Below are 16,315 nucleotides of genomic sequence, written 5' to 3'. Positions count from 1 at the left end.
GTCCCCCCCATCCTTCTCTCCGAAGCTTACCAACGAAAAATTATGAAAATTTTACGAAACATTAACCAATGTTATGCTAAATATTACAGGAAAAATAAAATTGTGTTTGTAATTTGGAAAGTTTTATTTTAATAAAAAAAACTTTTCAGATTTTAACTTTCAATTTAATCACTCTTGCGGATGTATATCGTAATTCAAATTAATACAACAGTTTACGTAAAAAAAATCTCTTTGAAATAAAGTAAAAACTGTCGAAATCGGTTAACATCAACAAATCAACAAGGACAAGGCCAAGGTCGCGCAAATTAATTAGCGAATTCACCGAGAGATGGCGCTATACCTATACTTCTAGTCAAGTCTTTACCGTGCACACTAATCGGTCGCGGTCGCGGTCGCGCGACCGCGGACGGGGATCTGGACAATGGAAATACACTTAACCGTGCAAACTACGGTCGACGGCCGTGGACGTGGCCTTGAGCGCATGGACGTCCGATCGAAATCTGGCTCGCTGGATGTTTTGTGACCGTGCACACTGATCGGTCGCGGTCGCGGTCGATTTACGACGGACGTCCGCGTAGTATGTTCCTAGCTTCAGAATCATTTGGTATTATATGTATTGTGCAGTATCCGAACGGTCATCCATCGAGAGTCAAGTGTGTACATTTGACATTGACAGCTGCCAGTGAAGTTAGTGATTAGTGAGTGTGTCTGTCGTGAATATTAAGACTAGTATTTTTCATATTATTGTACTTTTTTTAGCATTTTATGTATGCAAAGACAAGGCCTAGTCTTACTCAAATAAATCCAAAGTGCGTATAACGTTATTCAATGACTTGCAAGTTTTCAGAATAATTTACAAAGTTGTTCAAGACTATCGTGACAGGACAAGTTGAAAAGTTGATTAACAGTTGTTTTGTTCGTACTGGCTCGTATCAGTTATTGGTGTTCAAAGTTCAGAAGTTCAATCAACTTTGGTGAAGTAGGAAAAGACATTGTTGTTGCGTTTTATCAGAGCAATCGTTGCGTGAGGCAGGATGTCGGGAGCGGGTGATGGCGACGCGGAGCTGCGCGCGTTGTTCCCGGCGCCGCCGCGCGGGCCGCTGGCCGCCTTCCGCGAGCAGGCCTCCTTCGACTGGCGCCGCATGAAGCTCGCCTACGACTCCATACAGGCTATACGAGCTAAGGTACTTTACTAGTTTTCACTATTCCTAATAGTTAAATTAACTTTGTGGTTCATTTTATGATAATGAATGATTATTATTTCCAGTCTGTTACAAGTAAGTATTATTTTTATAACTAAAGCTTAACAGTAAAGTTGTGTTGCAACTGTTGTTGGGTTGTTTAATTACGACGTAGGACCAATATCGCATATATTTTAGCCACCATCTTTGAATAGGTTAGTTTCCTACTAGTCAAATCAGCTCTTTTTAAGAACTGTCAAAACGATTTGCTAATATGGAATTACTATGATACACTGAGGAGTGACGTCAGGTCAATTCATTTACTTTTTATCTTTCGCTTTGATTTATTAAATAGAAATTATGTTTAAACATAACTACTGTCCATATTTTTCTTCTAATTATGTGGTGATTTATTTCTTGCACTGCATAAAATATTTTATTTTAAGTATAGTAAACTAGCCTATTTAGCTTTTGAAATCCATCCTACATCTGATATCGGATCGGATAATGTGAAAACGCACTAAGCTGGAATTTGTATCCTAGATGGTAAGATAACAATAATAATTATACCGGCTCACCACTTGCTACACAATAATTTGAATTGTGCGGTAAAATTATGGAACAAAAAGATAAGTATTAACTTAGGGAAATAAAACAAAGTCAATAAAGTTTATGTTTATAGACGTCAGCCTAGATATACAGCCTAGATATACAGCCAAGATATTAACCCAGCTGACTTTTTCAGGACAAAATATGGAAGTTCATGGAGGAGCACCCGTTGTTCAAGCACTCGGAGGCGACCCCGTCGCTGGACGAGCAGAGACACCTCGCCACCAAGCGCATGTATGTCATCCACAATGCGGACCTTGTGCCCTTGGAGGAGGTTAGCAATCAAATTGTTACTTACATTGTGTACACAATAATATTTGATTTCTTACCAGAAATTGGAACTGATTAGTGTACTTAATTCTTTCATAATGATATACGGATATGCAAGATTCTTCTAAACAATTATTATGTCAATGGAAACATAGTATTTCAGAGGTGATTTATATATACAGATAGCCATGCACCCGCGGCTGTTCCAGTCGTTCACGGAGGCCATCTTCATGTGGGACAGCTCGCTCGCCATCAAGCTGTCGCTCACCTTCCGCATGTTCTCCAACACCATCCGCGGCAGCGGCCGGGACCACCACTTCCCACTCATTGAGGTATTATGCCCGTACAGTACAGGCATACCTTAAAGCTCAGTTAAGATCATTCATGAACTTGCAATATTCAATTCAAAATTCAAATTCATTCCAATTATTTTGGAAGTTGACACTTTTAGATTGTTGCACATTTTTTTATCGATAAGGTTGCTGTTTCAGAGTAAAACAAGTTTAGGTTGCGTTTCCGTCAAAGTGTTTACACATCCCTCGTTATGCGTCCTCTCCAATAATTATTTTTTATTGGTAAGTTTCGAACAGAAGTGTTGTGCTCGTGACACGCTCGCAACCGTTGCAGGCGTGCGACGAGGGCAAGATCGGCGGGTGCTTCGCGCTGACGGAGATCGCGCACGGCTCCAACGCCAAGGGCATGCGCACCACGGCCACCTACCTGCCCGACGAGCAGTGCTTCGAGCTGCACTCGCCCGACTTCGAGGCCGCCAAGTGCTGGGTGGGCTCGCTGGGTGAGTCTCCGTCATTATCATTACGTGCTGGGTGGGCTCGCTGGGTGAGTCTCCGACATTATCATTACGTGCTGGGTGGGCTCGCTGGGTGAGTCTCCGACATTATCATTACGTGCTGGGTGGGCTCGCTGGGTGAGTCTCCGACATTATCATTACGTGCTGGGTGGGCTCGCTGGGTGAGTCTCCGACATTATCATTACGTGCTGGGTGGGCTCGCTGGGTGAGTCTCCGACATTATCATTACGTGCTGGGTGGGCTCGCTGGGTGAGTCTCCGTCATTATCATTACGTGCTGGGTGGGCTCGCTGGGTGAGTCTCCGACATTATCATTACGTGCTGGGTGGGCTCGCTGGGTGAGTCTCCGACATTATCATTACGTGCTGGGTGGGCTCGCTGGGTGAGTCTCCGACATTATCATTACGTGCTGGGTGGGCTCGCTGGGTGAGTCTCCGACATTATCATTACGTGCTGGGTGGGCTCGCTGGGTGAGTCTCCGACATTATCATTACGTGCTGGGTGGGCTCGCTGGGTGAGTCTCCGACATTATCATTACGCAGCTCACCCCGCCCAATCACCGGCCAAATCAACCTCGTCAAGTGAAGCATCTCCTTTTTTGCTCAGGCAGAAATGTCCAGCTCATCAACCAATTATCATACATTTTTGGAAGGACATTAATTTTGATAATTATTCTTTTATTTGTAGCTCAGATATTTTTTCTCATCTGTAGAATGGTGGAGACTGCAGAACGTGTAGTTTTTTTTTTTTTGGTAAAAATATTAAATATTAATATTTTACGACTGCATGGAAAATCGAAAAACTAAAATCTGAACATATTCCTAATACTGTATTTTCATATGACTACTGTTCATGTAACCAAGGCGGGGACAACTGGGAATATTTTCACGTTTGCGGCAGGGATAGTGTGGAATATTTTTATTTATACACATATAAATATCCCTTAAAATATACCGCACTATCCGTGCCGCAATTTCGTAAAAATATTTTTAACTAAGGCTGAGACAATTAGGAATATTCCATAAACATTAGTTTGTCAAGTATATAATTTGTTAGTTATAAATAAAGCTAATCGGTAGTTATTATTATAAATTGTACTCCTACACTTTTTTCTTTTTGTTGTAAAATGTTAGCCGTAATCACAATGAGGTATTAATGTTGGTTGTCGCGGTTTTAATTTGAAATGGAAATTATATTCAGGTTGGCGGGTTTCGGTCCCGGGTCAAGCAAGTCAGGTGTCAGTGTGAGCGACGAACCGTGAACATGCGCTCGAAGGCTATACCTATTAGATTTATTAGTCATTTGCGAAACTATTTCCATTGTCTGTAAATTTCATATAAGGTATAATAGAAACAAAAATATAACACCGAGCTAGCGTTTCTGATTTCTCGACCTATTAGAAGTCTCGAGTTTCGAGAAATCTCGAGCCCAAAGTCTCGAGTCTTCTCGAGTCTCGAGTTTTTTTTTTATAAATGGTAAAATTTTGATAAAAGAATAAACAACAATATGATCAGTAGTTTTTATTGCACCACACTATTATAAAAAATGCGTAAGAGCAATAAAAATCTTCTTTGAAATAAACATAAATCAAATTTTAACAAGAAAACTACAATTATAGTCTTGAAAATAATACCTAATCCTTTAACTTCCCCGCCTGTGCTCGGGTTAAGTAAATTAAAATGTCATATATTAAATCATAATGTCATTGAAATTAAACGTTTAAAATAACTTCTTCTTCTTCCTCGTTTCCTCATTGCCGAGGATCGCGACCACAAGTAGCGTGTCTCCATTGAACGCGGTCACAGTATACGCTGTCGCCACACGATTTCTTCACACAGTCAGACCATCTCTTACGAGCCCCACCCCAAGAATGTTTACCATTAATTCGCCATATTATGCATTGGTGCTCTCATAATGTGTCCGAAAAATCTTGGCATATTTTGGAGAGCCGTGTGGTGATATTCAGTTCTTGCAAAATAGAGATGTTTGTTAGTTCTTCTAGCTTTTCAAGTTATACTCGTAGCAGTCTTCGCCAGCACCACATCTCAATAGCGTCAATCTTAGCCACATCAAAACTTTTTAGGGTCCAAGTTTCGGCACCATACATCGAGATTATCGAGAAGACAAGAGATCGAAATAATCGCACTTTATTTTGACGTCGGATTCCTTTGTTCTTCCAAATCTTGTCGAAGTTAGCCATAGCACTCTTCGCAGGTTGTCAATGACCCAAGATACATAAACGCGCTGACTTTTTCGTAATGACGAATTGCTTTTAAATAACACGAGGCTGTCAAAACTAGCCAAAGTCGCTGCCAGCTTACGTTGGAATGAGAGGTTAGATTGCTTTATCTCGTTATAATTTATGGCCGCCGTTCGACACCGTCCCCACCGCCTCGCGATGAGACCGGGCAGAAGGTAAAAAGTTGCATTTCACTTCAGGTCGTACTTTACATTCGGGACTCAAGTCGGTCATTTTTTTCTCGTCTCGAATGAAGCCGAAATTCTCGAGAAGTCTCGAGTTCGAGACTCTCGAGCAGAAACCCTACACCGAACACACAATTATGTATCTGATTCATTGAAAAATGTAGGTACCTATTTATTATTGATTATTCAATATTTGTGACTTGAATTCATGCGATATACGTACATACTTTTATTTCAGCATTTGTAACTACTACAGTTGTACCTAAATAGGTATAGTTGTACATATTTATGTAAAACACCACTACACTGAGCAGTTGCATTTTTAGTCCGCTTCCTCGCTTGTAGGCGCGGAATGTGATACCGTAATGAGTGTTGGTGGTGCAGGCAAGTGCGCGACGCACGCCATCGTGTACGCGATGCTGGTGTCGAAGGGGCAGAGCCACGGGCTGCACGCCTTCGTGGTGCCGGTCCGCGACCCGCGCACGCTGCGCCCGCTCGCCGGCGTCACCCTCGGCGACCTCGGCGAGAAGGTCGGCCTCAACGGCGTCGACAACGGGTGAGCTGCCTGCACGATGCTTAACTGCGGTCCTTAACATTTCTCCTGATTCTTCATTAAAATACTTAATAAAAGAGTGCTGAAATATAGATATTTTATTGAATGGGTTTGTTTGTTTACATTTTTGACAATTAGTATTGAGGGCGATTTTATAGAATGATGTGGTGTCAGGTTCGTGATGTTCAACAAGTACAAGCTGCCGCGCTCGGCGGCGCTGGACCGGCTGGGCGGCGTGGACGCGCGCGGCGACTACCGCTCGCCCTTCCGCGACCCCGCCAAGCGCTTCGGCGCCTCGCTCGGGATACTCTCAGGTACCGTACCACTACCAGCAAATAACAACACGACCACCACGAACATCACACGGTTGTTTTTATTTCTAGAAAATAGTTATGTATGAAATGATTAGTGAAAGAAACTTGTTACTTGGGCAGGCGGGCGCGTGCACATAACGTCGATCTCGACGAACTACCTGCAGAAGGCGGTGGTGATCGCGGTGCGCTACTCGGCCGCGCGCCGCCAGTTCGCCGCGCCCGGCGCCGCCGCCGAGACGCCCGTGCTGCTCTACCAGCAGCAGGTACGCTCTCTTCTCTACATACCGTTTTCAAACATTTATCTATTCAAGCTATAAAAGCTTACTCCATACCTATATCTAATAGGCGACTGAATTGATATTTATGCTGATTTAGAAAAATGGTGTATTCCCAAATGTCCCCGCGGCACGTGGCTGTCATACCTATATGAAACGGGGACAGGTGAGAATATTAACACGAATACACTTGTCCCGAGGTGATCGTGCCGGGAACACATGGAAATATACAAATGACATGTTTTGATCGTGTATTGTGCAGCAAGTGCGGCTGCTGCCGTACCTGGCGGCCACCTTCGCCATGCGCGTCTTCTGCAACTGGTTCGGGGAGGAGCACGTGCGCATGTCCATCGACAATATGATGGGTAAACTTTCAACGACAACATTTCAAATAGGCTAAGTTTTTTATTAGAGATAAGTACCGAATATAAATAGGGAAGTCGTTATGGTGCAGGGTCCTCGGACGCGGAGCTGGCGGCGCGCGGCGTGGAGCTGCACGCGCTGTCGTCGGCCGCCAAGCCGCTGAGCGGCTGGACGGCGCGCGACGGCATCCAGAACTGCCGCGAGTGCTGCGGCGGACACGGCTACCTTAAAGGTATACACTACATTTTATATAAATACCTTTGCAGATTTTGTTTCCGCTATTGGTAAACTAGTCGCACAATGTTTTTTATTCAAAGTTGCATAGAAGCTATTTTATTTAAAGTACACGTAGTAATGTGTTAATTGTTAGCGGCCGGCATCGGCGAGCTGCGCAACGACAACGACGCGAACTGCACGTACGAGGGCGAGAACAGCATGCTGCTGCAGCAGGCCAGCAACTGGCTGCTCGGCGTGTGGGCGCGCCGCCACCAGCCCGCCTTCGCCGACACGCCGCTCGGCTCCGTGCACTTCCTCGCGCGAGCGACGTCGCTGCTCGCGGAGACGTGCGCCGCCGACACCAAGGAGGACATCGTGCAACCTGCCAGTTAGTATACCTACCTACTGACGACGTACGAGACAGGAAAATGCCACAAGCTTCTTTGACTATTTTTATTCTGCTCTCTATCTCTTAGCGAACTAGCGATATCAGTGATAACATTTTGGTCTGGAGTCCGATTTGTCGTCACCGCTTACAAATGGGAATATGTATTTATATTCTTACTTATCGTTCCCGTCTAGCCCCACTCCCCACCTCATGTGTGACGGCGATCACTTGGTGTGGGGACAACGAGGAATACATTTTTTTTATTATTGATTGTTTATGTTAGACCTGTAATGAAGCAGCGCGTGTGTTGCAGCCGTGGTGCGCGCGTACGAGTGGCTGACGACGTACATGCTGCGGCTGACGGCCGACAAGGTGTCGCGCCTGCGGAGCGAGGGCCGCAGCGACTACGACGTGCGGAACGACTCGCAGGCCTACACCGCCGTCACGCTGGCCGTCGTCTACGGGGAGGTGCGGAAATATATGTTTTGTTTGAATCATATATTCATGCCTACACCGACCGGGGACAAATGAGAATACTTGCGAAATTGTTTATGCACGCTGAAAAACATTATAAATATCTCTCAATCTGCAGAAAATTGTGTCTACTAAAGCATATAAAAAAGGGGGAAAATACTGCCTCATGAGAGTGGCCATTGACAGTGATCATAAATATTGTGTTAGTTCCTCGTACAAATGGTACCCAATTGATTATTCTGTTTGTTTCCAGCACTTCATGTTGAGCCACTTGTACAAGACGGCGCTGGCGCTCCCGGACGCGGCGTGCCGCGGCGTGCTGCTGCGGCTGGCGGCGCTGTACGGCGCCTTCATGCTCGAGCGCCACATGGCCACGCTCTACATTGTAACTATATCTACATCTATTTTGCAGAGAGAAAGTGGATCAAATTCTCATTTGAAATGTGTAATATCATCAAACTATAGATATGTCTATAATTTGACGAACTCGTCGTGGTCTGCAGGGCGGGTTCTTCTCCGGTGAGCAAGGGCTGCTGCTGCGCGAGGGCATCGTGTGGCTGTGCGCGGCGCTGGCGGCCGAGGCGGTGTCGCTGGCGGACACGCTGGCGCCCCCCGACTGGTGTCTCAACTCCGTGCTCGGCTACGCTGACGGCGAGGTAGGAGACCTTTAATACTGAGGCTAGCTCTACAAGACTTTTCCCTTATAAGGTTTTCCCGCAATAATCATACGAGTGATTTTACGATACGATATGATAAGTCGGTAACGTGTGTGTTCTGTGTGCAGGTGTACAAGCACATCCAGGACGGCATCCTCACGTACCCCGGCGCGCTGGAGCGCCCGCGCTGGTGGCGCGACGTCGTGCACTGGGACACCTACGTGCCCGCCAAGCTGTAGGCACACACACACACACACACACGCACTCTACACAGCTGATCGACTATACTCAGGCGTTTCAGATTCAGACTCTTCACTATCACAATTAAATGACAAAATATGTCACATTATGAATTAGCAAAACGGGAATGCAGAAATTTAAGAAATTGATGAAAGTTGAATCGAGTTAGGTGTCATATTAACTTACTTGGAATTAAGTCTAAATTCGCAGGTACAGCTTCTAATGTAAATAAAATGAAACGATAGTTACCCGATAGTGACTTTATATGAATGTGCAGAAATGGCAATATTAGTTTACATTAATAAAAATACTCCAAAGCCAACCTCAAGTAGGTAGGTTTTAATTTATTTTATATTCAATCCAATGTATAATTTATCACATTATATAGCTACTGACAACGTTGTACGATGCATTCCAATTATATTTTGTTGTATATTTCGAATAAAATCAAGAAAAAGACAACATTTAGTTAAAATGAGTCCAAGTTTAGGTGTATTCCTAGCCGTCCCCGCCGGTCGCGCGGGAGCGGGGAGCGGGCAGCGGGGACAGGTGGGAACATGGCCGACGCGCTATTCAAGATGATGCTCAATTTTTTTTTGTGCCTAAATAGTTATAAGTAATATTTTTATAATCGGAATTTATTTTTGTTACTATTGACATATACTTTATACACGGTTATGGTTACCTAATAAATGTTTTTATACGAGGGTTACATTTTATTTCATTAAATCGATTTCCTTTAGATTAGTTTAGATGAGTTTAGCCCATCCACAGGGCATGGGATTTCATTATAAATGGATGGAAGTAATTTGTGAGCTGGCGGTGGCGTGGCGGCCTCTCGCAGCTTGATTGGCCATGCATACAGGAGCAGCGCTGTCAATCACGGGCGCGGGTATGTAATGTAGATCGGTAGGTAAGGTATGTATTTTATTTAGTCTAAGCACTCCAGTTCGGACGGAGATATGTTGAGATGGGTGGTTTTCGGGCTGATTGCAATCGCAAGGTAATTAAATAATTACATGCCCTACCAATAAATACTTAAATTTAAATTAATTTAAAAATCATACTGCATATTATCATACTTGACATATTAAGTTTCATCAAGAATTTGTTATTAAGTGATTCTTATGGTACAAATGGTGCAATCATTCAAAAGTCTGCGGAGAACACAAAAGTATTAACTATTATGTACAAGATAAGGCATCACAAAAACTGATCATCTACTACATTTTAATTACCTCGACGTTCTGTATATTTGGTGTTCCAGCGCGCACGCAGCGTCGTCCCCGATGATGAGGGGCGTGGAGTCTCGCAAGGACCTGGAGTGGGTGCTGGTCGACCTGCTGAACGCGGCGGCGCGGCGCGGCGGCGTCACGTGCGCCGCCGTCGTGTGCGACGCCGCGCACCTCGGCGTGTGGCGCGGCGCGCTGTGGCGCCGCCTGTCGCCGCCGCTGCCCGTCGTCATGGTAACGGGCCGCCGACGTCACCCGCCGCGTGCCCCCTGGGCGCTGGCGTCTGACGTCGCCGTGCACTCGTGTTGCAGATCGTGGTGGAGGAGTACGAGGACCTGCTGTCGCCGAACTTCGACACGCTGGAGGCGCTGCGGCAGGCGCGCAAGGACGGCTGCAACGTGTACGTCATCCTGCTCGCCAACGGGCTGCAGGCGGCCAGGCTGCTGCGGTTCGGGGACAGGTATGTGTAACCAGTATATATTGAGCATGTGCTACCCTAAGTGCGCTTTGCTTCCACGACATTACTATCCATCAGCTTCCTTTTACATCTTTAGGTTGCCGTGTATATATTCCAGACACCGAATCCTGGACACGCGCGCGGCGTACATCATGCTGCACGACTACCGGCTGTTCACTCGCGAGCTGCACTACGTGTGGAAGCGCGTCGTGAACGTGGTGTTCGTGCGGCGCCACGCGGGGGGGACGGCGGGGCGCGGGGGGCCGTGGGTGGAGCTCTCCACCGTGCCCTTCCCCAACCCCATCAGGGCCGTGTTCGTGTCGCGCCGGCTCGACATCTGGAGGAATGGCAGGTTCCACTATAACAGGTCGGTTCACCGCGCACCCGGCAGAAATTACACCTGAGACAAATACGTCGCTGCATGAGCTACGGCTCCTATCAGAATAGCGTGGATCTTTCCCTCCTTTATAGGTATACACGATTCGGGGTTTACCGATCAAAAATTCCCAGTAGTGAGACATCTACCTACTGTTAAATTATCATGATTTAGGTAGAATCTATCTCTGGATGTGGTTTTTCTTTTTTGGAGAACGCTAGTATCTGGTTCGCTCTTGCAACTATTTGGGAGGCCTTCCTTATATCTCTAATAGAAACCCGTTGCAGGCCCCTGTTCGCAGACAAGACTCGCAACCTGAACGCGGAGGTGCTGAACGTGGTGTACCTGGACCACGTGCCCTCCGTCGTCGTCTCCAAGCACAACGACACCAACAAGATCGGCGGCGTCGAGATAGAAGTACGTTCACGGAGGGTAACGTCGGGTACTAACTGAGCGAACGTTTGAGGAGCTTCCACCTGCGTGAGCAAATATGCTAGTGACCCAGTGAACGCTGTTCCCTGGAATACTTGACACAATGCCACACCGAGGCCGTGTCCACGCTATTTTCCTCTATATTCATCTTTACTATGTATTACTTTCATGTATTCCACAGTAAGTAATGCGAAATGGAACAGATTTACTTCCATGTTTCCACAGATCCTGAACACGTTAGCGGAGAAGATGAACTTCAAGCCAAACCTGTACCAGTCGGTGAACGCCGAGTACCACAAGTGGGGGCAGAAGCAGGCCAATGGCTCTTTCTCAGGTAACTGCTAAAAATTAATAGAATACAGACCTACTTCATGTGAAAAACGTTCATTCATCGATAAAATATTTGCGAAAAACGAACTTTCCCTGCAGGGTTAATCGGCGAGATCGTGAGCGGCGCGGACGTGGCGCTGGGCAATCTGCAGTACACGCCATACCACCTGGCGCTCATGGACCTCGGGCTCCCCTACACGGCGCAGTGCTTCACCTTCCTCACGCCCGAGGCGCTCACCGACAACTCCTGGAAGACTCTCATCCTGCCCTTCAAGTCAGCGCACACTCGCACAGTGCTGCTTACGAACCATTCGCTTGCCTTGTCCCATACATTCCGTATTCTTGATTTTGAATTGCGTTTCCTCTTCATTCGATCTGTCAACTCTGCAGGCTGTACATGTGGATAGCGGTGCTGCTGGTGCTGCTGATGACGGGCGCCATCTTCCACGGGCTGGCGCGCTGCTACGGGCACCTGCTGCGCTACCAGCGCGAACACTACGTCCTCACCGACAAACACGACCACGGCACGTAACAACACTAACAACATCATCAACTTCTTTTGAGACATTAATAGTTATTTGTTATACAAGGGGGCAAAGTTGTATTTTAACGCCGAGTGTGAAATTGAAAAACGAGCAAGTGAAAGGATTCTATAGTTGAACCACGAGCGAAGCGAGTGGTTCGAGAATAGAATCCTGAACTTGCGAGTTTTTTAACACACGAGAAGTAAAATACATTTGCACCCGAGTGTAACACAAAACTTTTCCCCTCACTATAGCGAGGAAACTACAACACAAAAAATGCGTTTATCATTGCTTCCAGTAGTTCCACAGGTGGTAAATCATCTTTATTACTAGATTCACCTACTTTTATCAATTTTAAAACAGTTAATTTGACTTTATTCAAGGTCAAATTACTTTACCCACTAGTGGATAAAATGCGTTTTTACCCGCTGGTATTAGATGACAAAACACGTGTTTCCGAGCTAGTGAGGGGAAAAAATCATTATGCCTCATCGAGGATACTAGCTCGGATGATAGAATAGGTTGAGAGCGCTTAAGAAAAGTTTCTTTAGGTTCAGTATTCAATTTGTGAATCTTTTGTTTTACTTGCCCGATATCCTAATATAAGACGTTTAACTCGAGAGTCGACAGTAGTACCGGCCGCCACGCCAGTAGGTACCTACGCTTAAATTTGTTTTCCCCTCACTAGCTCGGAAACACGTGTTTTGTCCTTTAATATCAGCGGGTAAAAACGCATTTTATCCACTAGTGGGTAAAGTAATTTGACCTTGAACAAAGTCAAATTAACTGCTTTAAAATTGATAAAAGTAGGTGAATCTAGTAATAAAGATGATTTACTACCCGTGGAACTACTGGAAGCAGTGATAAACGCATTTTTTGTGTTACACTCGGGTGCAAATGTATTTTACTTCTCGTGTGTTAAAAAACTCGCAAGTTCAGGATTCTATTCTCGAACCACTCGCTTCGCTCGTGGTTCAACTATAGAATTCCACACTCGGCGTTAAAATACAACTTTGCCCCCTTGTATAACAAATAACTATTTAACCGATGTAGCTACTCGTATGACGGCCGGCGCCATCCGGTCATGTACCGGTGAGGCTTCAGAGGTTTACTCAAATACTGATATTTATAATAATGTTGCAGATAGGGAGCCGGCGGGCCTGTACCTGTTCGGGTCGGTGGCGAACAGCATCCTGTACACGTACGGCATGCTGGTGGTGGTGTCGCTGCCGCGACTGCCGGGCGGCGGCGCCGTGCGTCTGCTCACCGGCGCCTACTGGCTCTACTGCATCCTGCTCGGCGTCTCCTACCGCGCCAGCATGACCGCCATCCTCGCCAACCCCGCGCCCACCGTCACCATCGACACGCTGCAGGAGCTCGTCGACTCCGGGCTCGTGTGCGGCGGCTGGGGCGCCGAGACCGAGCGCTTCTTCGACGAGTCCTTGGACGAGATCGGGCAGAGGATCGGCGAGAGGTTCCAGACGATAGACGACCCGGACGAGGCCGCCGCCAAGGTCGCCCGGGGGGTGTTCGCCTACTACGAAAACGAGTACTACTTGAAGTATCTCAGCGTCAAAAGAAAGAACTGGGACGTGAGCATGGAGACGCAGAACGCGACGAACGCGAGCAGTGTGAAGGTGGCGGGGGACCGGGATCTGCACATCATGTCGGACTGCGTGGTGAACATCCCCATCTCGCTCGGGTTCCACAAGAACTCGCCGCTGAAGCCGCTGGCCGACGAGTACACGCGGCGCGCCGTGGAGGTGGGGCTGGTGGGCAAGTGGCTCGGCGACGCCATGGCGCCGCTGCGCGCGCGGGACTCCGCCGACAACGAGCTCAAGGCGCTCATGAACCTCAACAAGCTCTACGGAGCCTTCATAGCCCTCGCGATTGGATATTTCTTGAGCTTCGTATGCCTCTTTGGGGAGCTCATCTATTGGAATTGTGTTGTCAAAAAAGATCCTAATTTTGACAAGTATGCTATGGATCTCTATTATGTGAAGAAAAAATGATATTTCAGTTTTAAAATTATGTATTTAAACTATATAATAAGATCATGATTTAAGTTAACATTTCTTTACATCTAGTTCAGTCATAATTAGTCGCGTGAATGAACATGGCGAATAAACTTGACTCCAAATGTGTACACGTAATAAACGCAGGGCCGACAACGCTGACTACATTATTTCCCAAACCCCCTTACAAAATAGATACCATAATCATACAGATAAATCGCTATCTAATTACATTTCATAAAAATACAAATTATGCTACGACAAACAATATTCCTACTAAAATGGCATTATTTTACAGATAGCCCTACTTGGCAGTGTTGGCATTTGGCAAACACGCTAATATCCTAATACAGTTGTTAGCAAATAAATACACAGTGGAATCATAAATAATTATGTAAAAACTTGCTATACTTCAACCACAACAATGTCAAAAATATTTCTGGTGTTTGGTATTGATTTGAAGATTTGAATACTATGATAAACAATACAGTGAAACACCAACTGGTGGCTGGTAACTACCAGCCTCGGCATTTGTGCACATATACATATCATTCACAGAACTTTTAATAAACCTTTTTTCCAATTCAATCAATTAAGCTCAATGCATTTTTAAGTTATGCTATTGTCATAATCTAAAATCACATTTAACATTATCATTAATTAGTCAACAACATATATTATTATTGGTTATTCTCTAGTTTGGCATTAGGGTCGGGGTTGAAGGCGGGAGGCAGCGCCCCCGGCGGGGCGTTCTCTACGATCCAGGGATGCTGCAGCACGCTGGCCAGCGGCAGCCGGTGCTCCGGGTTCACCACCAGCAGCTTACCCATGAGATCCTTTGCCTTCTCCGACACATACTCTGGATACTTAATTATTACATACTTAATTTTCAAATAAGTCTGATTTGAGTGTTTAGCGTCAAACGGAGGTAATCCTACAAGTAACTCATAGCATAACACACCGAGACTCCAAATGTCAACCGCATAACTGTGGGGCTTGCCTTCAATCATCTCCGGGGATAAATAGTCCAAGGTTCCACAGAGAGTCATTCTCCTAGAGGAGGGGGAGTGCACGGACCAGCCGAAGTCGGCTATTTTGAGCACCCCGTTGTGTCCGATGAGTATGTTCTCGGGCTTGATGTCGCGGTGGATGACCTTCTTGGCGTGGCAGTAGAGCAGCGCCCTGGAGAGGTCGCGCACGTAGACGGCGGCGGCGCGCTCGTCGAAGCGGCCGCGCTGCTTGAGCAGCATGTAGAGCGCGCCGTGCTTGGCGTACTCGAGGATGAGGTAGATGCGCTTCTCGTCGTGGAAGTAGCCGTACATGCGCAGGATGTTGGGGTGCCGCAGCCGGCACTGGATCTCCACCTCGCGCCGCACCTGGTGCTCGATGTCCGCGTCCAGGATCTGGCTCTTGAACAGCACCTTCAGCGCCACCACGTACCGCGACTCCTTCTCGCGCGCCAGGTACACGTTCCCGAACTTCCCTTTGCCCAGCGCGCGCCCGAGGTCGAAATCTGTCAATGCCCACGAACTTTTCTTCTCGTGTGCACCCTTGAAGCCCGGCGAAGTGGATTCCTTCGAGTCCGCGATGTTCGTTTTGGTGCTCGACTGTAAGGGGCGGCCGACGGGCAAAGTTGGCACTTTGAAATTATCACCTGCGGGTTTCTTGTTCTCCATCTTTGTATTGTAACAATACAATACAGGTGCAGTGTGACGCTTCTGCAAGATCTCCTTTTGTCAAGCGATCATTTAATAAGTTAACACTATATTACAATAAGTAAACGTAGTTGACAACTATCTATACAAGCAAGATAATGAAGATTATTCCATAAGATTTATTAGAAAACCGCAACCAATTTCTTTTCAAATAAATAACGTATTTTGCAATATGCTCCAGTTTGAATGACAGTCAGAAAATATTGCCATACTTGCAAGTTCATAACTTTTAGGGTAAAGTATTTTGGGAATTTTGTCTAAAATCCTGATTAAAATGGATAAAAGTGCGTTAAGTTCTATAAAAAATATTGCCAAAATAAAGGTATTTATACCATTATACAATTAATAAATATTTTTGGAAATAAGAATAACATTCATAAGAACGAACATGGCAAATTACTATTGATATACGCCAACACTGTAGCCGACTAGGGTCCAATGGATACTCACATATTAACATAATT

General features: G+C 46.0%; 3 protein-coding genes across 4 annotated transcripts; 2 read left to right on the top strand and 1 right to left on the bottom strand.

The window, feature by feature from the left end:
* Positions 1-684: 684 nt before the first annotated feature.
* Positions 685-12,217, top strand: LOC125227872 (peroxisomal acyl-coenzyme A oxidase 3). Of its 2 annotated transcripts, XR_007177230.1 has the most exons (15): positions 1,034-1,184; positions 1,927-2,064; positions 2,243-2,392; positions 2,688-2,853; positions 5,676-5,847; positions 6,019-6,158; positions 6,279-6,421; positions 6,696-6,798; positions 6,888-7,028; positions 7,167-7,400; positions 7,714-7,868; positions 8,128-8,259; positions 8,378-8,530; positions 8,659-8,853; positions 12,164-12,217. XR_007177230.1 is itself a non-coding variant. In XM_048132249.1 (14 exons), the coding sequence occupies exons 1-14, from the start codon at positions 1,035-1,037 to the stop codon at positions 8,767-8,769; spliced, it is 2,088 nt and encodes a 695-aa protein (XP_047988206.1). In that variant the 5' UTR covers positions 685-1,034; the 3' UTR covers positions 8,770-9,482. The 2 variants fall into 2 exon arrangements, 1 of the variants encoding a protein (XP_047988206.1); XM_048132249.1 differs by lacking the exon at positions 12,164-12,217 and having other exon boundaries at positions 685-1,184; positions 8,659-9,482.
* On the top strand, positions 9,939-14,394 carry LOC125227873 (glutamate receptor ionotropic, delta-2). Its single transcript, XM_048132250.1, has 8 exons — positions 9,939-10,236; positions 10,314-10,462; positions 10,578-10,826; positions 11,123-11,252; positions 11,493-11,601; positions 11,697-11,871; positions 11,988-12,121; positions 13,265-14,394. The coding sequence occupies exons 1-8, from the start codon at positions 10,060-10,062 to the stop codon at positions 14,131-14,133; spliced, it is 1,992 nt and encodes a 663-aa protein (XP_047988207.1). The 5' UTR covers positions 9,939-10,059; the 3' UTR covers positions 14,134-14,394.
* LOC125227874 (serine/threonine-protein kinase Aurora-2-like) lies at positions 14,136-16,014 on the bottom strand. Its single transcript, XM_048132251.1, has one exon. It carries the CDS (start codon positions 15,810-15,812, stop codon positions 14,817-14,819), a length of 996 nt encoding a protein of 331 aa, XP_047988208.1. The 5' UTR covers positions 15,813-16,014; the 3' UTR covers positions 14,136-14,816.
* Between the last annotated feature and the right edge of the window lie 301 nt (positions 16,015-16,315).

The sequence above is a fragment of the Leguminivora glycinivorella genome, chromosome 7 (assembly GCF_023078275.1).
Source record: "Leguminivora glycinivorella isolate SPB_JAAS2020 chromosome 7, LegGlyc_1.1, whole genome shotgun sequence".
In the NCBI taxonomy this organism is placed as follows: Eukaryota; Metazoa; Arthropoda; class Insecta; order Lepidoptera; family Tortricidae; genus Leguminivora; species Leguminivora glycinivorella.
The sequence above is the reverse complement of the archived record's forward strand: the minus strand, read 5'-3'. Positions and strand labels throughout refer to the sequence as shown.

Bases quoted from the DNA above. Each gene is read 5' to 3' on its own strand.
- LOC125227872 (XM_048132249.1), top strand. From the start codon at position 1,035: ATGTCGGGAGCGGGTGATGGCGACGCGGAGCTGCGCGCGTTGTTCCCG. The intron at 2,854-5,675 runs GTGAGTCTCCGT...TTGGTGGTGCAG, and splicing joins GTGCTGGGTGGGCTCGCTGG to GCAAGTGCGCGACGCACGCC. The intron at 7,869-8,127 runs GTGCGGAAATAT...GTTTGTTTCCAG, and splicing joins TGGCCGTCGTCTACGGGGAG to CACTTCATGTTGAGCCACTT.
- LOC125227873 (XM_048132250.1), top strand. From the start codon at position 10,060: ATGATGAGGGGCGTGGAGTCTCGCAAGGACCTGGAGTGGGTGCTGGTC. The intron at 10,463-10,577 runs GTATGTGTAACC...TATATATTCCAG, and splicing joins CTGCTGCGGTTCGGGGACAG to ACACCGAATCCTGGACACGC. The intron at 11,872-11,987 runs GTCAGCGCACAC...TCAACTCTGCAG, and splicing joins ACTCTCATCCTGCCCTTCAA to GCTGTACATGTGGATAGCGG.
- LOC125227874 (XM_048132251.1), bottom strand. From the start codon at position 15,812: ATGGAGAACAAGAAACCCGCAGGTGATAATTTCAAAGTGCCAACTTTG.